Source organism: Myripristis murdjan, chromosome 9 (genome assembly GCF_902150065.1).
Source record: "Myripristis murdjan chromosome 9, fMyrMur1.1, whole genome shotgun sequence".
In the NCBI taxonomy this organism is placed as follows: Eukaryota; Metazoa; Chordata; class Actinopteri; order Holocentriformes; family Holocentridae; genus Myripristis; species Myripristis murdjan.
The window spans coordinates 6,808,734-6,832,847 of NC_043988.1; the positions used below are offsets into that span (position 1 = coordinate 6,808,734).

The 24,114-nt window shown below is 40.8% G+C and overlaps 1 protein-coding gene across 1 annotated transcript in view; it reads right to left on the reverse strand.

Moving 5' to 3' along the window:
• Positions 1–15,392: 15,392 nt before the first annotated feature.
• galnt9 (polypeptide N-acetylgalactosaminyltransferase 9) overlaps positions 15,393–24,114 on the reverse strand; it is an 85,214-nt gene continuing 76,492 nt past the window's right edge. The window contains exons 9-11 of the mRNA XM_030060258.1: positions 23,300–23,395; positions 16,721–16,888; positions 15,393–16,421 (exon numbers count right to left, since the gene is read on the reverse strand). Coding sequence (XP_029916118.1) covers positions 16,275–16,421; positions 16,721–16,888; positions 23,300–23,395 — 411 coding nt within the window. The 3' untranslated portion in view covers positions 15,393–16,274. The remainder of the gene's footprint in view (positions 16,422–16,720; positions 16,889–23,299; positions 23,396–24,114) is intronic.

Sequence of the window (24,114 nt, forward strand, 5' to 3'; positions counted from 1 at the left end):
TCCTGTAGTATTTCACTAGTGACTCAGTACTGTCACTGCTGCTGAAAATGCACATATTATAGTGCTGACTAGCCAGTAATATGGCCAAAACACTGGAAACTGAGACTAGATACGACACTGATTGATCAGTGAGTTTGAGTTGAGTTTAACCTCTTTCTCTCTGCTACTCCCATGGGTAGGTTTGTCATCGCTGTGTGGCCAATCTTTGTTCAGACCCACAGAACTTTATTTTATATTGCTGCTGAGACCTCAAGGTTCCCAAAGACTCCAAATATGACCTGCTGAATGTCAGGGGAAATGTGTACAAAATGATGCACCAGACATGGTATCTTGGGTTTGAATGTTTCACTCAGTGTAAGTGTGATGTAGCTTCAATGAAGTGTTGCAACCTGCAGATACAGAATCTCTATGTGACATTGTCACCCCAGTCGCCAGGAAAAAACATTTTATTCTGGCTGGTATTGGACATTGATATACTATAAGCTACTTAAGGGGAACTTAAAGGAAAATCAGAGTTCAAGGTATTAAAGGTATTTAATGACACGTATTTAATGACACAGGTATTGAAAACACTGATGTTTTCAAATGGTGAATATCTCAGGTGGTTCTTCTTGAACAAACCAACAAAGCCGTCCGCCAGGCTCTCAACCACAGCTGAATCTCAAGTCTGAGATGTAGAACATGAAGAAGAAAGATGACAGTCCAGTCCCCTCGGGTGCCTTCACGTCGCTTTCTACAGTGTCACACATGCAGCTCAGGAAGCAAACAAACTGTGGCCTGCTGGTGAGGCAATCTGTAATCCAGGGTGCCATGCTTGCGTCGCTTTGAGCCTTTCCCCGAGAGAAGAGGGCTTTACAGTGCTGAAAAGTCAGAAGCATACCGCAGTCCTCACCATGGCTCCAAGCCTCTCCAGATGGTGGAGAATCAAACCCTGTGGGGCAGATATATAATGGCATAATCTTCACCTGTGTGGGCCTGGGATGCAAACTGAAGGGGGTCCGGATAGTCATCGGGGATCTGAGCAGTTGCAAGGTGGGAACATAGCAGAGGCATGATGTCGCACAGAATGTGGAGCTGATCTTATTACACAGGCTGCTCATTTTTACCCCGGAGTAGATCACGATTGTGCAGATCACCCGGTCAGTTGCATCCACAACAGAGAGCTGCCTTCTGGCCTCTAGATGTATGAATGTTTGAATGTCCCATTACCACTTCGCTGTATGGAGAGATTGACTCCATTCATCCGTGTTATTGGAGGACTGGAGAGCAGCCAATGAGCAGGCAGTACAGTATGGCAGAGGGAGGCTCTGACAATTCAATTAGCTGCCTCCATCTTTGCACCATCTCCACACGACCTGCATCAGTAGTTCTTGCTGACAGTCAACCCAAGTGATAGCATCCTTGGGTTGTGTGGCAAACGCAACCAACATGTTGGCTGGCTAAAAGGACTTCAGGTTAATGGCAGGGGTGGAGGGGCTTCGCTCGCTATTTGCAGCTCTGAGATTGGTTTCAAGGTAATAACTATGGAAAATCAGGGATGGTTCAATTTCAGAAGGCACAAAAACACATTAAAATTACAGCTCTCGCTTCTATTCTTGCATAATGCGACTAGAGCGCCATCAATGAATATAATCAGTTATCTTGCAGCTGCAGTACTTCACTTATAACCTGTAATTTTATTTCTGGATTTGTGTTAGAAGATTAGCGGGTTGCTCATTTCTGCTGAATATTGTAAAAGAGCTTACTGTGTGCTGTTTTCAGGTCAGACGCTTGGCCTCCACTCATCTGTGCACATAACCCACATGAGCTGTAACTCTTCCCACATTAATGGGGGATACCAATCAATTCAAGCTTTGAAGAATTTTGATTTAATGTTTGTGGATAAGTCTGTATATATCACTGGGTTTATGCCTATTCTGTGTTGCAGCACTGATAATTATCTCTATAGAAAATGACAAAGAAACTGCCTATAGCAGATTCTGTGGTGTTTTATTCCAGTGGTCATGGTGAATCTTTGAACTGTATTTTTAGTGACATAAATTATGCCTCAATGATAGTACTACAGGTTACACAATAACTTCTCACTCATCAGACATTCTCAAAGGAACATAATTATCAGGCTGAATTATCTGTTTTTTAAGTTAAGCCCTTGGAACTGAAATTTACTTGATTTTAATGTACCATTAATTTAACCCCCAAAAAGTAAAAAAAAATAAATAAACCAGAGGAATGTATCTCCACCAGCCGTGTTGTCTTACTTTGACATGCAAGTCTGGACAGGAACAACTCCCAAAGACCTACAATGTGAAATGTCGATTTTACGTCAATTTTTTGCCTGAGGAGAAAAACATAATGTTTCCAAACACAGATGGACGCACATGACTAAATGTATGATCCCCTCCAGGCTTCCAGTTGACAAAGATAATTTAAAAACAAACAACAAAAATGAATAATAATAATAAAAATAATAATAATAAAAAAAATACATGAACACTAAAATAAAAATGCCACAACATTACTAAAAATTATTCTGTTCAGTGTTACAACAACAACTACTTCTCCTACTACTACTTCTACTGCTACTACTACGACTACTACTACTACTACTACTAATAATTAGCACACAATAGAACACCTACCAGAAAATTACCAAACAAACAAAAAATTAAGAAAAAGAACCATCACAAGAAAAAAGGCCAGAACACTATCAAAACATTTGTAAACTACAAGAAAACAAACACATAATTAGCGAATAAAAAACAGCCACAGAATTATAAGAAACATAAAATTGACCATAAAATTTGTAAAAAAAAAAAAAAAAAAAAAAAAAGTAATTACAAAAACGTACATTTATAATAATTGTACTTTTAAGAAAATTACCATAAAATGACCTATAAATATGAAACAAAAGTAAAATAAATAATTTTTTTAAAAAAAGAATCCTAAAAATATTAAACTACTAACAATTTTTAAAAAATTCTAAAAATAGAAATAAATAAAAGCCTGACCATGGACTTGATAGATTTTAAAGGCTTAAAATGCCTCTGCCTAAATCATAAAGTGAGGCTTCAACAAAGAGCATCCCGTTCCCCAGTGGGACTCTTCCTGAGGGAAACTCAGCCCTCACTTTTTCTCCCCCCTGATGTCATGTTACAGTATTTCTGGCTACTGAAGTTCAAATTTTCCAAACAGTTATGCCTTGCTGGCATTTTGAGCCACTAGAGTGCCTAGTGCAGCTTTCATTTGCACACAGTCTCTCTTTAGGCCATAGAGCATCAGTAATTCACTGTTAATAAGCAGTAAAAACTCTGGCCATATTGCACCAAACCATTTGCAAGGTCAGTGTGTTAAAGCGGTGAGGCTGTATTCTCAGAGACCAGCAGCCCACTGGAGGATGTGTGCTGTGTTGAGGCTGCAGAAGGAGTTCAGGGGCTGAGGGAACCTTGCTATGGCAAATGACCTCGAATGCAAAGCCTGCTATGGGTAATGCATTCCCCCTCAAGTCACTGTGCTGTTTTGGGAAATAGCACCATTAAAGTCATCACTGTCTACGATGCGGAAAGAACACAGAGATGGGGGGAGCGGTGAGAAGACTGGCTGACCTTGATGGAGCTCATTAGCATAAAGCAGCCCGTTGGGCCCCACATACTGGGTGGTGCTGAGTGTGTATGTGGAAATGTCGTCAGCTCTGCAAGCTGCTTCCAATAACCTTGTATCATATGAACCCATTTTGCTTCCATAGAATAAAAAAAGAGGATTATATCACTGTGGTGCCCAGTAATAGAAACATATCTGCAGTTGTGAAATGGGGAGGAACAGATTATATGGAACCGCTCTCCGCAGTAATTGGATCACATATTCTTATGGAAAATTAGACCGAAACAATTTCTTGATACTCAGAAACATGTTTAAGGGAATTTTTAATGTTGTTATCAAAACCCTGAACACAGCTGTTATTGTATCACTCTTCAAAAGACAGTTAATTGATATTGCACTGCATTGGTGACTCTGTCTTGTTGAAAACAGAGGAATTGCTGGCCATTTCTGTTGGTGCTGAAAGAAAGTATAAGGGAAGATTTTTGCAACCCTGTATAACAAAGTGACTATAATGTGTGTGCATGAGTTTGATAAGGTGCTGATTAAACACAATGACTCAGTGATTGCTACACTAGGGGCTTGGATCTCTGGTTTTCATAATTCAGTTTCTGGCCTGGCCTAAATTCAACTTTCCCTCTTCCCTGTTAGCCTGCTAACCTGAAAACATGACAGATAAATATCAAATGGTGCACCTCTGTATTTGAAGGGTCATAAACATGATGAGCTCATGATGATGAGCTGCACCATGTTTTTTTAATTAATTCATTATGATCACATTTCTGTGTTGTAGTGGCTTGGGTTGGTTCAGCGGTCAAAATGTTTAGCAAAGAATACATCATGACCACACTTAATAAATCTTAAGTCATGATAATGCATGTAGGTTAGTTAATGCTTTAATTAATGCATGAGGTCATGAATGACAAACTGTGAACTTGTGTTAATCCCTGATGATTCATGAGGTATTAATGCATGAAGTCGTGCATTTTCATACATTAATTCATGTTATTTCACGCACCCTTAGCGTAAAGTATTACCAGTATGATTGCCTCAGAGACTTCCCTGAGCTCCAGTCACCACCAGTTACCATTTTTTGAGGGAAACTGGGAGTCCAGCAGGATTATTGCTATGGGGTACAGCTCTATCATTGCTATGGCATATCATTGGCTGCATGGATAAGAATACAGCATGACCTCCCATTTCCTTTGTGCTTATATTATACTTTGTCTGTAGGGAAACCATTCATGTAAGTTATGCATCCAGTTTAAAGCACAAGCCTTCACTTCGGTCCTGTTTACTGTACAACACTATTGCAGGCTTCTGCCCAGCTCTGGTACTGTAGCAAGCTTTCTTTCTTGCGCTGACATGGTCTTGCATTGTTACGATGGTGAGTGGGTGGCAGCGCGTTGCTGCCTGAGCCATGATCTTACATACTCCTCTGGATCGCAGAGTGAAGCACGTTGACCCTTAAGGTTTATCACCGTCAAGCTGGCAATGCTGAAACTAGGAGGCAAACCCTCTTGTCAGCTGCAGTGTTAAGGCTGTAGTGTTCGTTAAGGCTAAAACCCCTCTCAGGTAAAAATGTTTATTTACACTTGAAAGGAGACTTGCAACAGCTAAAGATTCTGTGCAACAACTCCTCCAGACTGACTCCGAGTTATACATTTGTTTTTGTTTTTTTTTTTTTGTTTTGTTTTTTTTGTTTTATTATATGTCAGCAACTAAACATCATCTATACACACTGGTGGTGGTTTTGCATTACTATATATCCAGCTTGTATTGTCAGTATAAGTCACTATAAGTATATATAGCATACAGATAGAAGTAGTGAGAATATGGTGTATGTGTATGCATGATTTTGACTATCTCGCTGTTTCCAATGGCATTTGAAAGCGGCATCTGCTTGCTGCTGTAGTGATGGCTGCTGTGGTACAAAACAGTAGCAGAACATCTAGGGCATAATGAATGAATATTGAATATTGGACCTTTGGACCCACAGCGCAATCATTTATCCTCAGAAATGCTTAATTATGTTCATTTTTAGACTTTTGTTTTGCACTTTTTGGAACTCTGAAGAAAAAGTCTCCTCTTGCCAGCTGATTCATTGTATGTTATACTGACATTCAAATTTCAACTAACATGAAGCTGAATGGATGATGAAAAAATTTCCATTTTTTGGCAACTATGCCTTTAATGTGTGTCTGCTGGATGCTGCTTTATATGAATTTTACTGCATATGACTCATGCTGTCTCTATAGTCGTATTTGTGATTGGCAGTTGCATGTTTTAACTTTCCCTGATCCCTGTTCCCTGCTCCGCTTTACTTTTACTTTTAGGGTTTAGTCCTTATTTATGTTGACCAGCATCTGTTTAACACAAGTTAAACAAGTTGCATGTTTTAATAAAGGTTCATTTATAAAGTTGAAGTCTATCTATGTTGTGAAACCTGAGCTGGATACTACTTTACGCTCTTTAGTGGTAAATGTGGCCCATGAAATCCATTTGTTTGCTTATGCCTTTGTCAAATGAAGCCCTACATGCATTTTACACTTTGTTGCTTTAGAGCCGCTATTTTGAACCTTCAAGCGCTTTCCCCACTAGTTGGGTTAGTTTGAGAATTTGAGAAAACAACAATCCCAAGCAATTTGGCAAAAGGCCTTTCTTCACAGAGTGGTTTCTTGGTACGTTTCCAAACCAGCCCTGGAGCTTTGTTTGGAGAAAGAACATGATCTGACCATGATCCCACCCGACTACAGGAAGCGCCATGCATTATACATCAGCACACTGTGCGTTATGGGTTAAAGATGAGTTTTACTCGTAAGAAGTCCCTTCCTGCATCATGTTTTTGACCAGTGAAGGCCATGACTACTGCTACATGGCTTTCGTTGGTAAATTACCCATAAAAGATTTTTTCTCCATGACTTTAGAGCACAGTAAAAATTTGCATGAAAACAGTTTGGGAAACCGTTTTGAACTGATTTCAGAAATATGTTTAGGTCAAGCAGATATTCTGGATATTTGCATCTGGATCGTAATTTTCATTTTGGTGCTGTATTTACATAAGTGTTCAACATTGGTGCATTTATATCTACTTTGACACTGACAGAGGTTTGAATGGTAGATTCAAGAGACTGTAATCACTGAGTTGTATTAGTTGAAAAATAGCATACATTAAAGAAATAAGGAAGAAAGTTAAGAAGGTAAATTTGAACAAATATCACATTACAAGTTCGCTGCTGCTTTTCCAATTATTCAAATGTTCATTCCCAGATTTTGTTAATACTTTCTGTGATTTTGAATTTAGGACTCAGAGGTGTGAAGATATTCTCACTGTCAATTCCAATAAACAAGTTCTCAGATGTTTTGCTACAACAACAAATTTCTCATTCCAGGTATAATTACTTGAAAATTTGTCATGTGAACTCACCCTGTCCACATTTTCAACAAAGCTACAACTCACCTCGTTTCGGGTGTTTCCATGCAAGTTTGAAAACGGCAGAAATAGTGAAAGTCATTGAGGATGTTCGATGCTGACTGAACGGTGTCATTGTGTGCAGTTGCTATAGCTGCTGCCCGAGAAAGAGTGTATCCCTTATTGCTTTGCTCGCCCTCAACACACACACACACACACACACACACACACACATGCACACACACCCACACCAGTTCAGTGCCGCCTCTATACAGTTCTATCTTGGAGGTAAAGCAACGCTGGGCCTAATTGTGTCTTGGAGCTACTGTGCTGCTCATCTCTGGAGATCTCATTATAAGATCCACAAGCTGTTCAGGCACGTACCAGCTCTCTTCACTCTCTCATCCCATCAGCTTGTACAGCATAACTGTCTGAAATCTCCATCGCCCCTCTGCAGTATTGACGGAATAAAGCAATTATTGTTGATTAGGAAATTGCACCGTGCACCTAAAGAGAGACACACGGAGACAAAGAGATAAACTGCTCGCCGAGGTGTTTGATCTTGCCGTTAGCTGTCAATACCCAGAGTCTAGTTAGGGCCCGCGATCAAACCATGAGAACAATGTGAGTTTCAAAGTCTTCATTTGACAACAGATAAAGCTGTTGAACCGCCCAAAGCGAGCCCTTTTTTTAATGATCCTGCTGGTGCCATGCTACTCACTATCAGACTGTTTTTACTTGTTCTTGTCTTTCTCTCCTCTGCAGGTACATCCATTACGAAGGAGGAATGCGCAGCGTTGGCGAGGTTACTTTCAAAGAGATACCCATTGATTATGTGTAAATACACTGTATGTGCTATATGCCTTACAAATTGTGTTGGCACCGTGGCTTTGACTTCTGCACTCCTCACTAATGGTCCCTTGGAATGGTTTGCAATCTGAGAATGCGGCCGTATTCGACTGTCGCCTTAGCTGAACGCCTCAATGTAAATTTAAAGTGCAGTAAATGAGTGTGAGCAACAACTTTCCAGTGGATTACCCAAACATTAATGTGCGCTATGCAATTTTCTCAGACAAACTAATGTTACTGAGAGCAGCATCTAGTTTGTTTGCCAACTCTTTATCCAGTCACTTGTCTCTCCCATCTAAAAAAAAGAGCTGCTAAGTGAGCGGGCCAGAGTTCTTGAGGGAAAAATGCCATTCAAACGGAACACTTGGATGAACATGAAACTTTCTCAACTGGATCATCAGTACAAAATAATTCAGGTTTGTGCAAAAAAAAAAAAAAAATGCCTCAAAAAACAGCTAATCGTTGAACTTAAGGGCTGAAGACAGAAACATGGATTGTGTATCATTACATCTCAAAACGTCTCCACAAAGCACCCAGTTTCAGGATAATGAATAGTCCCATTGTCATTATCAGTGGCGTTTTGCCCGATTTGTTTAATCCAACAACAGCCACAAAAAAAAGTCTGTTTTTTCAGTAACTGAAAAACCTCAGAGCATTACTATGGCTGTAATCTGATTAATGTAATCTTGTAGAATGAACTCCATCAATCCCCAACCCTTGCCTGGTGCAATCCACTCCCAGTGCACTTAAATTTATTGGATAGGAGTTGGTAAAAAACGGATTGGTAAAAGTAGAGATTGAATTTGAACCTGCATTTGAGCCGATGAAGCACAGTGTGAATGTACGGTGGTGGCCTTCCTGAAGCATGCTGTAGCAGCAAGTGTTTTTTTAAAGTAATACTTTAAGATATACGATCATTCATGAGGCTTTTCCCTAAACAGCTTACAGCTCAGATAGTGCGTAGAATGTGTTGTGAAATAATGACACCTCTGGACTGGGGAGATTTCCAGACTGTCTTTGTGAGCGCTGTGGGCTTTAAGACCCTGCTCTGCAGACTGAGGCCGCTGTCTGATCTATTCACACCAGAGGAATGTGATATACCTCCTTAATATTGCTTTTAAAAACCACTAAGATTTCATGATTTAGCATCTGTACAGTAAGTCTGCATTCGCTGTGGGGGAAAACAGAAGACAGCCTCCCATACACTCTCGTAAACACTGTACATTCTTAATTTGCCTTGTCTGCACCATTTAATGATCAACTAGCCTGCTGTGGAAATTAAAGTATGTATAGATAAATATTTAAATAAATATGTGTTATAATGTCTATGCTGTCTTTGACCTCCTGCCCTTTCTCATCAAGGGGCAAAACAATGCAGTGCAATCAGCAAATACCATGGGAGAAGTTCAGTCAGATATTTACCATGCTGACCCAAGGTCAGAGCAATGTTTTATAGCAACCCACAATAAAGGGAATATATTAAAGGTGCAATGGTGCCCTATAACCATACTACTTTAACATGTATCCATAATCAACATGTGACTGGATAAACAGAATGGAACATATGATCAAAACCACGATTCAGCTCTGTAAACTGGAAAGCTCCTCCGTCAAGCTGTGAGATCCGTGTTGCCATCAAGTTGCTCTGCAAATGTGCTGTGAGTCTGTCTCTCTCCAATATCCTGTGGGAAAGCCGTGTGGAATTTTCCAGACATGTCCTCAAATAGTGCATGAAGCATTTCGTTCACAACAAATGCTTATTGGGAAAACTACCCCAGGATGGTATTTTTAACACATTTTACAGCAGTTCTTTCAGTGGAGAATTTGATATTTTGCACATTACCACCTGAGATGTCTGTTTCAATGTCGTGTTTTCACAAAGTGACAGTATGGTGTGGTAAAAAATCGGGCTAAACAACTTTTGACTGAAATCAGACAGATATTTAGACCCTGGTTCCAGTAAACGATGCAGAAAACAGCTATGGATGACTACGCACACACTCTCAACTTTCACATTACATGCATTTACTGTACAGATTTCATCAGGATTATGCCTGGTTGCACACACAGGGATTCAGGCCACCTTCACTGCAGTGCTACCCTGGCCAGCCAAAGACATCCTGGTCATCATTTTAATATGCTGCACATCCACTACTATTTTATTTGAAAACTCTTTACTTGCAACCTCTTTCTCTAGGTGTACTTACGTGTAAATCTATTACAATTATTATACATTATTTCATAAATGTGCACAGATGTGGCGAGGAGAAGTGTATATACAGTGAGCTGAAAGTGGAGTGAGCCTTGGCTCGGCCAGCTGAAGACTGTGAAAGAGGTGAAATATTGGACAGGGAAATTATCATTTTATCTCGGGGCAGCTCATAAACTATGTGACATTAATATGTGGAGAAATGACCCACTCATAGCTGGCATAAAGTCTGGCTGTTACCCTGTCCAGGAGAAAATAAGTGAGGGTTTCTTTATAATCACTACGGCTGGAACTGAAGGGACTCCAAATTTCACTTCTATTTTATCACTGGAAAAAAAAAAAATGAGTGGACAGTTTATTCAATTTTTTTCTTAAATAATTATGAACAAGCTGCTGTTTTGTGAAGACATTTGTACCTCTGTAAAACTGCATCTGCGCCGCACCCGTTGAGCACCGCTTTTCCGTAACATGACTCATTATACAGTGTTTTGTGCCTTTGCCCCTCATCAAACTTTGCTCATTAAAACTTTCACACTTTTGCTTATTGAGCTGGCTATCTGTCCGGATCGCCGTGCCTTCCAAACACTCCAGTAATTGCTGTCAGTTTCTCTGCAGATAAATAAACCTCAGATTGCTCTCCTGGCTCTCTCGCAGTCATGAATATATGTGCGAACGGCAGACATTCAGGAAGGTCCCGGGAATTTGCATCGGTTTTGCGCTCACAATGGAGACGCTGCATTTTTGCAAAGCTTCTATCAGATGCTGTGGAAAGCGACCCCCCCTCCCTCTCACCCCCACCTCCCCACCCTCACCCCCCCCACCACCCCCAAGTGTTTGTCATGATGGCCCTCTCTGCAGCTGTCTGAATAATGAAGTCACCTCTCCCTCTTGGCTGGGACCCAGGCGTAAAAAAGACTATTGTCAGCATGACAACGTGCGGGAACGAGGGTCCCCTGCCCATGAGAGGGATGCAGTGTCCTTGCCCATCCAGCAACCATCCGTACCCCCCCCCTCCCCACACACACACACACACACACACACCCCACCCCCACCCCCGAAACCGACAATCCCTGCCCATCACTCACTGTCACTCACTGTGAAAATGAAACCTGTAATGCACACTGACCTTTCCTTTCACCTGCTACGAGGGGCTCAATAGCTATTGTCTGATGCTCAAGCATGCAGTGCTAATGTGCGCACACACACACACACACACACACACACACTGACATCTGTATTACGATACTTGTGAGGACCCTCCACTCATTGTATTCAGTCCCTAACCTGTAACCTTAAACATCTCCACGAATATCATATCCATGTTGCAATATTAATCTAGACATCATCTTGGATTTTGGATCCTGTCACATCATGATAAGCGTCTTTTCCTGGTTTTAAAGAGATGTCGTTTTCTAAACTCATTCGACTGTTCTACTGTTTGTTATTTGCCTCTACCTGCTTAGTCATCATTGCTAAAAAGCCTAAAAGGTGACTGTGCATTTGTGATGGGAGCCTCCAGACTTTGGGATGCCCTGCCCGAGGAGATGAGGCATGCTGAATCAGTGCGCCAATTTAAATCTCCCCTCAAAACAAACTTGTGTTATGCTGCTTCTAATTCGTGATTCTGGTGCTTTTATATTTCCTTTTCTTATTTTTGGTTCCATTTTTTGGTTTCATTCATTTTATTGTTTTATATTTATTGCATATGTTTGTATTTGCCCTTTTTTCCTCATGTTTTCCAAAATTTTACTGTATTTATGTATGAGAGCACATTTCCAGCAAATGCAGAAATAAATACAGAAGTCACATCAATAAACTATTGTTGTTTTTTTCTGTGTATTCTCAGTTTTCAACAGATGAAACAATTATATAAATACTGCACTTTATCATTAGCACAGTAATAAAGTAATCATAAAAAAAATACAATATTAAAAACTGCAGGCGAGGTTGAAGAAACCCTGTCGAGCTCATAAAAGCAGCTTCCCCTAATAATGAGTAGTTACAAAACATCCTTGACTCAGAGCAATAATTGGAATGTGATACAGTTCAAGAGGGCTTTCTAATCAGTCCAGTGACAAATAAAGAGAGGAAAGTAAACAAGGAAAAAGAAAAAAGAAAAAATGCATGAAAGTAAAATAAAGATAAAATGGTATTTCAAGGATATACTGTGTGAATTAGTTTAAGTTTCAAGATTCCTCTTGAACATAATTTCAAATGAACTATTTCTTTTAACTATTTGTCTTCACTGAATAAGAATTTTCTTTGGAGTATATACATACATACATATATATATATAATCTTTTTTTTAAATGAAGCTGTCTTGGTTAGGTGCACTACTGAGGTGACTTCTGAGCAGCCATAGTAACCACATAACCATAACCATAAGATAATTTACTGAAATACATGCTAAATGTTCCATTTTGGTGAATCAAGTGGCTCTGTCTTACTTTTTAATTTAATGTCTTGAGGAATTAAGATCTAAAAAATGGGACATATTTATTTCTGTAATTATGAGAATGCTTGGGTGCACCTCTTTACAAGTACAAACAAACAACAACTGAACGGAAATAATTCTGGTTTGTTGATAAAAGTCAAAGGTACAAGACTGTGTACTTTAGGAGATGAGTCAGCTGCTAGAAACAGCCTTCAGATTCTGCTGGCCATGCTGGGGAAGCTAAGTTTTGTGGCTTTGAATCAACTTTAAATGCATATTTTATTTTTGATCATCTCAACAGCTATAGTGCAGTATTTTTTTTTTCCTGATTGCAACCACTGATCTGGAATACAAAATAATACACTGAATATATTTTGTGACTTTCACAGTTGTCTCTACCACAGTAATGGTTGATGAGGCTAATGGGCATTTATTGTATTTATGGTATTTATTGCCATTCGACATGCTGAGATGACAGAAGAATGTAATTTCTCAGAAATGAAGTTGAAACATTTAGAGGCAATGGCCATACCCTAGCTATATAGTGTTTTTTATTTATCCAGGAGACTCCGGTGATTCTGCTGGCGTTCTCATCTGATTTTCAAAGATGGCTCCACAGTTCTTCATTATACCTCTGATACACACACACAGCCTGTTGATAGCAGTGCTGCCACCTCTGGTCAGAAATCAGATAGGAAATCAGGCACACGCTGTGTAAATATTGGCTTTTATTATTAGTTAGAGGACACCCATGCTGATCATAAACATGTGCTGGAAGAAGCAACACGCTGCTGGAAACTAGGTAAACGTGACCATTTGAGTTCCCCCACCAGCTGGGAGTGGGAACAACATGTGACCCAAATCCACGTAGTGATGAGGGCCTAACGACATGACTATGTGTGTGTGTTGGAGAGTCAGGACCAACCATCATGGTAACAGTGGATTGACTGTATTGATCAACCCTGGCGACCCCCCGGCGCTGTATAATGGTCATTTGCGCCTTCGAAAAAGCAAAATATTACATATTGTACCTTTGAAAGCAATATTCTAAATAGGGAGAATACTTCCAAAACATATGGCTTCACCCATTTTTCAGTGCAGATGTATTTGCACCGTGCTACGAGCTTTCCATTTTCAATAAGGACATTCTAATGTTGTAATGCTGGAGGCCAAAGCAGTTGCACTGCTGAACTGTATTGAAGGCTAGCAAGAAGCTGCAGCAGACCGGTCAGCTTCTCTGCACTAAAGCTAGAGGAGAGATTTTGTTATGTACAGTTATAAATTATGGGAATCAATATTTTAATAGGACTTGGGTTAACTTGTCTTGTAACCTTTGCCATAACCTTAAGTTAACCCTAATTCAAATCAAAACCATAAATTTGAGTTCTGATCATGAACTATAAACACACCAACCCCTGCCCGACCACACACACACAGACACACACACACCAGTGAGTGTGCAGTAAATACAGCCAAGCCACATAATACAGCTCTCCCTTTCTCTGCTTCCTCACCACAGCTCCTGGGATGCCCCTGTAAAAAGACCAGGCAGCCTCGCTTATATCCTGGCAAGGTGCTGTCAAGCCACTGCATCCCTTCATTCTATCAACTGGGACATCGTTATTCTGCAGGTGTAAGTCTGGGGGAACTCATATTGATAGAATAATAATTTTCTGGTTAAGGCTATTTCCTGACATGTGGGGTCGTGAGACATTGCACAGGCGGTGTGTTTGTAAACCTTGTCTGAGACCAGAATAAGATATTATCCTGGGAGGGCTGAAGCGCTCTTCGTTTAGAGGACACAGAGATGATGCATTGCTTATATGAAATGATTAGAGGCAAAGAAGCATGACGTGGTGGCGAGCACAGGCAATCTCTCAGAGTAAACCAGCTGGAAACCAAATTAAACCGGGCCTCTGGAGCACACAGGTGGATAGCGTGGCTAACCCCGGTAGAGAGGCTTTTCACTTCCCATTGCTTCCCAAAACGCACAGTAGATCTGGGCTTGGGGTGGCGGAGAGATAGATCGGACACAGATGGAAACCTCCTGTGAATGCAACAAATGTGTCGAAAGCTTTCAAGATAGTATTGCCTTGTCGAGCAGGCGTGGCATACATTCCGCTGCTTATAACCTCTCTGTTAAAGGGTCAGTAAGTGAAGTTTTTACTGTCCAAAAGCGCAAAAAGACCCTCACACACATGCACACACACACACAAAATGATGGATGACTGTTTCTTTCATCCTCAAGCCAAATAAAAAACAGCTTTTTAGCTAAAATGATCTAACTTATTTGTCTCGTCTGTGAAAAGTGACTTTATTACTTATGCCTGTTACAAGAAAGTAGTGCCAGAGACCTGCCGATTTTGCTGTAATTGCCTGGTTGCTGATAGAGGTCGGTAAGAGTCATGCATTTCTCAATGCCCGTTTGAACAGCGATCACAAGCATTTCTGAAACATGTTTTTACATTTTTGATATCCAACCTAAAAGCATGGCAAAAAAAACACTTCCTTGATTATTCATTTTCAAAAGCTGCCAAATGTAGGGTTGGGCATGAGAAAAAGGGAGTGGGTTAAAGAGTTTCTTGCTGATTGTAATAATTGGAAAGCTTTCAGGGCTTGCTGAAGACCTGTTATCTGGTGGGCGTGTTGGAGCAATCAGAATGCACAGGGCCAGAAACGTACAGGAGCCTTGAGGTGGCTGTCAGTGAAGGCACAACAAAGGCAGGCAATCTTACTGGTGCTGTTAGCAACTGGCTTTACAATAGCACCAAATAGGTCTAGTTTATATAACTCATAGCTAAGTGCCTCTGACTAACAACCAAGTTCAAGTACAAGTCTAGTCTGTGACATGATGGCAGAATTTTAGACAAAATCTGTCAGGGGAAACACAGTGAGGCGGCTCATCATAAAAATGATTTTATTATCCTAATCGTTATCAGAGGACAGATACCAATTTTTTGCTTTTTACAATATATTACTATCATTAGACTGTATTATACATTGTTTTATATATTAATCACTTTCAAATCATTTTGTACATGCTTTTGGGACTGACATTCCCTGGTCAGATGAAGCAAAAAGATGAGGAAAAAGGCACATGATTGCCCCTGTCAGTGAGCAATACAGTCCAAAGAAACAAAGAACCGTAGCGGTTTGTGTGACTGCAGGTGAAATGCATCCTGATCGAATGATGTGCAGTCCCTGTGACGCCTATTACATTTCTTACCAGGGTAATAAAAAATGTCCAAAGCAATTTCTCCAATTTTCCACAGTCAAAATAATTACATGTTGATGTGGCAATTGATAGCAATTTCATCATTTGATTTGCTCAGATGCATTCAGAGAAGAAAAAAAAAACAAAAAAAAACACGCACTCCATTTCATCTGCAAATAACAGAATGATTGTTTTACAGTAGAAACAAGGGCATTGCTATAGCGATCATGAACCACCTTCAGGGACTGCACTCAGGTGTCTTTTTACTCTGTTCTATACATAGAGCTGGGTGTAAGAAATGAAGGACATTTCAAACAGAGCAGCTTGCCGTAAGGTCTCTGAATGCACAGCTCGGTGGAACACATGAATTCATCATATTCTTCCTTAAGACTCAGTGCTGGAAAGCTGTCTGGCCTGAGGGGAGTTCAGCGTGCACAGCAGTCTGTGGTGTGAAATACCACGCACTGACTCCACCAGTCCTGCTTTCTGAGCTGTCCACAGTTTGCGATCCAACTGTGACTTGAAACACGGCCCGAACTCTTTCAGGGTTTATTATCTGGCTTCAGTGCCTGGGATGCTTAATCCAGTTTCGTATCATCCACTTCTGACCGGAGCACCTCTGCACCACCAGGCGAAGGCCAAAGTTGGCGTCTTTGGACATTTCAACTTCCAGGCATCGGCCAGTATCCCTGCTGATGATTGGACCGTTCTGCAACAAAAACGTGAAAATACCATCAGATTTGCATAATCACTTCAAGAGACGCCAGATGGTTGCAGCATAAAGTCTGCACTCTCAGAATAACTCTTGTATCCCAATGAGTGTTACGGCGTCAACAGCAGTGATCGCCCATTAACTAAAGACAAACCTCAAGACACATGCTTTCCTGTCTTGTTTTAGCCTTCCTCACACTTGTGTCTGAAGTGCGGCGGCAGTGAAGGTTACAACACAAAAACTGAGATCAGTGTCACCAGGGCAGCACAGTGAGCATGTACAGTATTTCTTTTTACCTGTGTGAAGTCCCACAGCCTCTGGGAAATCCTTGACACAGCATCACATTTTTTCAGGCTGGGAGTACGCCCTCTGCCATCATCCACGAGGCATTTTGTGTCCGGCAGGAAGGTGGTCGACCCCAGGGGCCCTAACTGGAGAAGGCCCTCGGTAGAATAGCGGGCGAGCTGCAACACAGAAACAACCAAGACATCAGAATGCTGGTCTGAGCTGTGAGGAGAGATTCAAAAACCTAACATTGTACTTTTTTAGAAATGTGTCTTCTGTATAGCTGTATCAATGGAGAGCACCAACTCTACATGTATTATCTTGCCGCAATTCATTGCGAAAACTGAAGGTGCAGTGAGATGCAGTGCTATTTATTTTTTACATAACTTTCTGTAGAATATTTTAGAGAATATTCTTTTCAGTGCAATCAGGGTGTATAGCCTTATTAATGCAACAGTATTCCTCCCCCAGCCACAACTTGATCCCTCACCGTTTAATCCTGCACATGAAAGGCTCTGTGACGATATGTATCTCTTATGTAAGAATACAGTAGAGATAGCATTTATTATTTATGGGAGTGATCCTCTCTGAAAAATGAGATGCCAAAGATAGGGGGGTCTTTAGGACAGTGGCAGCCCTGCTCTGAGGGAGAATGCACTCACATGAACGTCCAGAATCCCACACACATACAGCCAGAGTCATCCATTAAATCCCAGATTAGGTAGCCACATTATGCACGGGCTTGTGGCAATCAATGTAACAGAATGCCTCTAAACCCATACTGTTGAAAAGCTGACTTATGTGACCAATGTGTGTGCTGACGCTAAATGAATGCCTGTCAATAGCCTTTTGTTGCAGTGCGAGATGCCTTTCCTGCTTATACCCAACGTCGGCGTGTTATGAATATTTCAATTACGGGTAAATGCACAAAAAGATTCTCAAAGGGCTGGACCTGAACAATGGGAATAGGAAATTAGATGGAAAATAAGCTTTTAGAAATTTCAAATCCCGTCGTAAATGCAGGCCCTTGTCACCGCTACCTCTACAAACCCAAAAAAATGTAAATGAATCTCTTCAAATATAACAGAATTAAAACCTGCTGCCATATCGTGTTAGTCTTTGCTCAAGTACTTTTGGCAATCAACTTCAGCCTATAAAAAGCTCTCCAAACTGATAACACTAACTGTAATGCTTTTGTGTGGAGGACTTTGGAGCATGGACAAGAAACCAGAGACATTTGTACGCAGCCTGTGTGGGTGCTGCAAGGCACTCCTCTCGAGGAGACAGGATACAGGTGGTTTTTAATTCAATGCTCTGCCCTAAAGAAACACTCCAGAGAAATGAGAAAACTGAACAAAAACTGCCATTTTGTGCATTAATGAGGGGTTTAATGGTGTTTGACTGTGGCTGGTTGGGCTGTTTTAATGATATTGGCCTTGATACCGCTAATTCTTTCAACATCTAGGAAATTTCATTGGACCAGAATTGTGATAAAAAGCCTTTAGCGAATACTTTGAAAAAATCTTGCCTGCCTCAGGAAAGAGCCACAATCCTTGAAATGCAAAAATTGATGTTTCACAGCTTGTACTAATGCTGCACACATAATCAGGAGAATTTGTTTTATTTTTGTCAAGGTGGCACCCTAAAGGTCATTATTACAGACAGCTTGATTAAGAATTCCTCAGGAAATTTTCTTGTCTGCTGTCTTGGGTCTTTCAGGGCTATACTGCTCTAAGCAGATTTACACATGGTGTAAACTATGACTGGGCACAAGGAAAACCCCATATAATCCCCACTAATACCTGTTTACAGCTCAGTCTGGAAGCCTTTTATACGCTAATACATTTAAAATGGGACCATAACAAATAATTAACGTGAGGAAATAATTCTGCCAAGCCAATTAACCTGTACTCCTTCAGAGACATTAGATGCTCCATTGCTTTCCTGGCACCGTAAAAGTTCTGGAGCCACTTTTTGGAGGTCAAGCTAATCACCAGTCTCCTAATTAGCCCATTAATTGAACCGTAATGCTGGCATAATGTAAATATAAGACATGGCATTTGTGCATTGTACTGTACATATTATTTCTAAGTGGGAGATCTCCTCCGGGGCTGTAATCTCCACGTCTCTACCTTCCCAGTGCCTTGCTCCACCATGGGGTGACGACGCAGTCTTATGCCACTCTGAGATTATGGTATACGCCTTAAGAGGGGCTCGGCTGGGTGAGCTCTGGGCCTCGCACATGTCCTTTCCATAGTCGAGAGCTTCTAACCTCTAAACAAACCCATACAAGGGGACTTAAGAGGCCCCTCAGCGTAAGGTGGTGCCAAGGGTGTCCAGCAGCACCACACACACCCACGTACACCGCACATAGCTGGAATTCCTGCTGGTAAGAACATGTGCGTGTAACCTCGTTCCCACACGTCCTCTCTTGTTAGAATAGAAAGCCTGGAGGAAGGTCCCTGATTGTTGCCGAAAAAGTGTGCGCATGTGGGTGCTAATAAGACACACCCACAAACCACTCAATGATCTTTCAAGTTGTCCATTTGAATCTGAACAGGAGAGCACAACTCTTCAATCCTACTGGTCCCATTGGTGAACTTAATATTCAATTTTAAGAGTGATCCCATGGTTTCCAAAGACACCAAATATATCCTGATAAATTACAGGGAAATGTGTGTAAAATGATGCATAAGACATTTAGATATTTTCTATTTGATGTAATTGTGTTGCTACAAAACAATGGCATCTTGCTTTTGAACATCTCACACAGTATAAGTGTAATGTAGCTTCATATGCATATGGGCTACTGTCATACAACAAGGAAAATATTCTAACCTCGCGCTACATAAGGAGATATTTAAAAGAATATCAGAGTCCAGTGGTTAAGGGTCCCAGTGATTTGTATAGCGTGATTGAATATTGCTTCTAAGAGCTCCATAGTTTGCTGATCACTTGGTTAAAGCCTCCACTTTTTGCTTGAGGAAAAAAATATTCTGCAGGATGGGCAAAAGCGGAAACAGAAATCCTAAAAATCTCTCTATCCAGTAAAACCAGGAAGTCCAAGGAAATATGGGAGCTTCATCAAGTCTATATGGTGGTTTTTGTTTAAAGGAGATTGGGCTGTCCAATCCACATTTAAAGCAATAATATCAAATACTTTCCTAAACATAAGTACCTGTTATGTTCCTGTCTGTCGGCAACTGATAAAAAAAAGAGAAACTGTCTATAGCCCCCTCTTAAAATTTTTTAAATTTGTAAGTACCCAGTGTCTGGAAGGTCTTTCCTGGGGAAAATCCTCAGCTTCACAGACAGCAACGTGCTTCACGTTTCCAGGAGGAGCTATGGCAGCTTGTCATAAGTAGAAGGATAACTATGGTAACAATAGCCACCATGGCTGAACACAAAGATTAGTATCCACAGGAAACTCCAGGAAAGAGACATCTCAGTGCAGCACTGGGTGACTGACAGGTGATCTCTGGGAAGTGCAGTGCAACAACAGCACAGCAACAAGTGCTTAGCACCAAAGAGGGAAACAAATGAAAACAGAACAAAACTAGAAAATGCACTCAGTAGACTGCAGACCTCTGCCAAGGAGGCAGATTGGGTATTTACCTTCACCCAAAAGTGCGGTACATCTCCATTCCATCTGCTGCTTTGGATCACATACACATGTATCAAAATCAGTTGAACCACCTGCACTGGTTGTGTTACGTCTGCAGCAACTAGACGAATCTGAGATGGATGGTGCGCTCAGCAGAGCAGCCATTCGCCTGCATTAAATTTTATCTTATATCATGAAAACCACGATGATTAAACACATTTGATGTCTTTTAATAAGGATTTTGAAATTACTGTGACCTGTCTGTCATTTCATTAAATATCGCTGAAATAGTATTTTTATAGCGGAGTGTTAACACTGTAGTGTATGGCAGTCCTGCATCTCTCTCCCCACATGACGTCAGTTAGCTAAACTCTGCAGCGAGGGGAATGAGGTGAATTGCAACACATAGTTGCATTTCTGTTTGTCTTTGTTGTATCTTTTGGCCGATTGGTGTGCAAATTTAATCAAGTCTTCCTTGGCTCAGGACCAAGCTTTCATCAAAGTTTCATGTAAATCTGTTCAGAACTTTGTGAGATATCTTGCTGACAGACAGACAGGAATTACATAACCTCCGCCATCTACTTGTTGGAGGTAACAAAACAAAAAACACAAAACAAACAGGATCTCACAGATTTCAAGTATTTTTGCCTCGCTGAGACAGTCGGAAAGCTGAAAGTTCTGGCAAGATTTCTGAGTAAAATGTGTGTCTGTGTAAGTGTGTGTGTGTGGGTGTGGGTGAACAGAGCAATGATGCAGGGCTTGTAGCTGTTTCTCTCCACCATGCTGTACATTCCATTAGACTATTGGACAAAGGTGAGACATTATCCATGATTTAGATTTCCACTGGGAGCACCATCAGGGACATACTCATTGCTCAGAAGCACAATAAAGATTTATTCTATGCAATTACATTTTTTCATAAGTAAAAGGAGCAGTGGTAAAAGGAATGCAAAATCATGGCGTCCCACAAAATTGAATTCGGCCCGCTCACAGTAATGTTGGCCATCATTGTAATCTAATGACACAAAGGCACAAAATTCATCTCCATTTGTTTATCCCCCCCCCCCCAAGGGACAAGGATTAAAAGAGTCGGTGCAGCTTTACATTACTGGACCTCACTGAGCTCTCACAGATGGAGAAAAGGGAAAGAGCAGAGAGCTGCTGGCTAGTTCATTTATATTCTACATATGACAGATAATAAACATGTCATTCACCATCCACAGAGGGGGCGTGAGTAGGGGAGGGATAGAAAAATCAGTCATGAATAATATTTGCATGATTGGTGTCTTCTGCATTTGCTTTTGTTTTATGGCGCAAAAGCAAAATGAGGCAAACAGGCTACCATCATCCAGCCCACATTGTCCTTAGTCCTGGCATCTGTTATTTTGGATCTTCATTTATTCAGCCAAAGGTTAGGCTGAGCACACATGTTCTTTTTTAAGCATCGCCCTACTTCATATTCATATACTTACTCACGTTGTCACCTGGGAGCTTGCCAGTCTCCTACTGATGTCCACTGAGCAGCTCTAATAGAGCCACTGGGAGGGGAGCAGGTGCCTTGCTCAAGGGCACTCTGAAGGTTTTACAGTCACACGGCCACTACTCTAATATTCACGGTACCTCCAAACAGTCGTGGATATTTGGCTAGTCCACTGAGGAGGTCAGGTTTCCTCATCACCTGTCCATCATCCATGATCTCTTAGCCTCTGTTGGCCTGTTATGGAAGAAACCTTGGGGAATGATGGATTTTGACATTGGCATCCAGCATTTTTTTTTTAATATAATATAAACCTGATTGGCTCACCACAGCACCATTGCCAGGCCAACAGGGCCCTATGTTTCATGCTCAGTGTCTCAGACACTGCTCAAATTTGATTAACCTCACAGCAGCAATTTCTCAGATGCAGAGCAACTAACTACAATGCATTATAGTTTTTTTCTTGTTTTATCTGATTTATTTCATTCTTTTCCCCCTTCTATTTAATTGTGTCTTTTAAATCTTGTTTTTATGTCTACTTAAATCTTATGTACTGCAGAGCACTTTGAATTTACTTGTGTTTGAAAGGTGCTAAACAAATAAACTTGCCTTGCACCAATCTATAATAATGGCAAATGTACTACCTACAGCATTTTTACACCAACAAACAACATTAGTTCTGAGCTATGCATTTTCATTTCACAATGATTACCACTTGGTTCAATTTAGCAGGACATCTACAATATAAGACCATTTTACTGAAATAATTTGCAGCTTTATTCCAGTTGCACTATTGTAAACTGCATTATTTCAACTTTATGTTAAGTTATCTAAACAGGCATTCGCTGTTAACAAGGGCTGTTACTTGCGCTTTCTTCATGGTCCTCAAAACAAAAAGAGAAAAACCAGGGAGGGCGAGGAGGGTTAACAATTAATAACATCCCCTATTTGATACAAAGAAACACTGTTTGTGGGAAATGTAGTCTTAATTTTGCTGAAATACAAAATATTACACATAGCACCTTCCAATTGGAAAAACAATACATCTATGACTGCCACTCCAGTAACTCAAAATCAATAGATGCAATTACACTGTTGTATCACTAGAGTAGCCCAAATATAATATATAGCAGAAGAAATGTGTGGGCTATTTGATTATGTTTGGAGTAGAAGACATGAGTATTATTACAATTCTAGCACTGTCGCCACCTTCACTTATTCAACAACGTCTGGTTGAACTTCTGAGGGACTTGGAGAGGAGAGTAACTGCTGCACACAAGTCCACGAGTTTCAGAAAAATGCTTAATGCTGTGTTGATTTATACATCCAAGCGAGCATTTTAACATTTCCCGGGAGTGCAATACAAGGAATCAAAAGACCAAACACTTTTAATGTTCTTTTGGAAGAACCAACACAATAAAGAGACTTAGTGGCTGACTTCAGATCAGGGCTGATTCATGAACACAGATGTGATCATGCACACACACACTAAAAGGGGGGAGGTCTGACCTGGGAGGACATGCCATGGCAGGGGTAGAGGATGGCTCTGTCATCGTCCTCAGAGCCCTGGTCCAGGCAGTACCCACTGGCCTTGCTGTTCCTCACCTGAAACACACCGCACAAGGTTCCACTCAACATGTACAGTCCTCTGTTATTGATCGCTGATAACCTCTTAAAACGGCTAATTAGACATGTAATCCAGCACAGTAACATAATCTAGTTGGGACTCAAAAGACTCAATAGACCTTTTTCACAGCAGCCATTTGGACCTGAAATAGCAGGTAAACACAGCAGGTGTTACTAATGCTATTAATGAACAGCTTCTGTTTGATTTAAGCGCACCGGAGCCTTTCCAGTGACCTAATGGCCCGAAATGGGACAGAACCTTAATTATTGTTATTAGCAGCACCTATGTTTACCTGCTATTTCATGCCAAAATGGCTGCTGTGAAAAAGGCTCTATTAGCAGGCTGTTGTTTGAACACTTCTACTGCTGTTTCCTCAGTGTATGTCTTGTTCCAATTTCACTAATGTCCAAAAGATGTGATGACTAACTGAGGGCTTGAGGTTCTCACAGTATTGCTGTCTAGAAAGAATGTTACGTCCAGAGTTGAGTTATGACTCGAAAAATGAAAAGCGTGGTTTATTCTATTGTAAATAAAGGGCTGGCCTTGATAGCATAAATCAAACTGATAAGTCTGTTACTGCAAGAACAAAGACAGACAAACTCTGTAGAAAAATGTAGCTCGTAATTGGTCAAACCATCCAGCCTCACCCTCTGAACAGAATTATTGCAGTGAATAGATAAATAAATAAATAAATAAA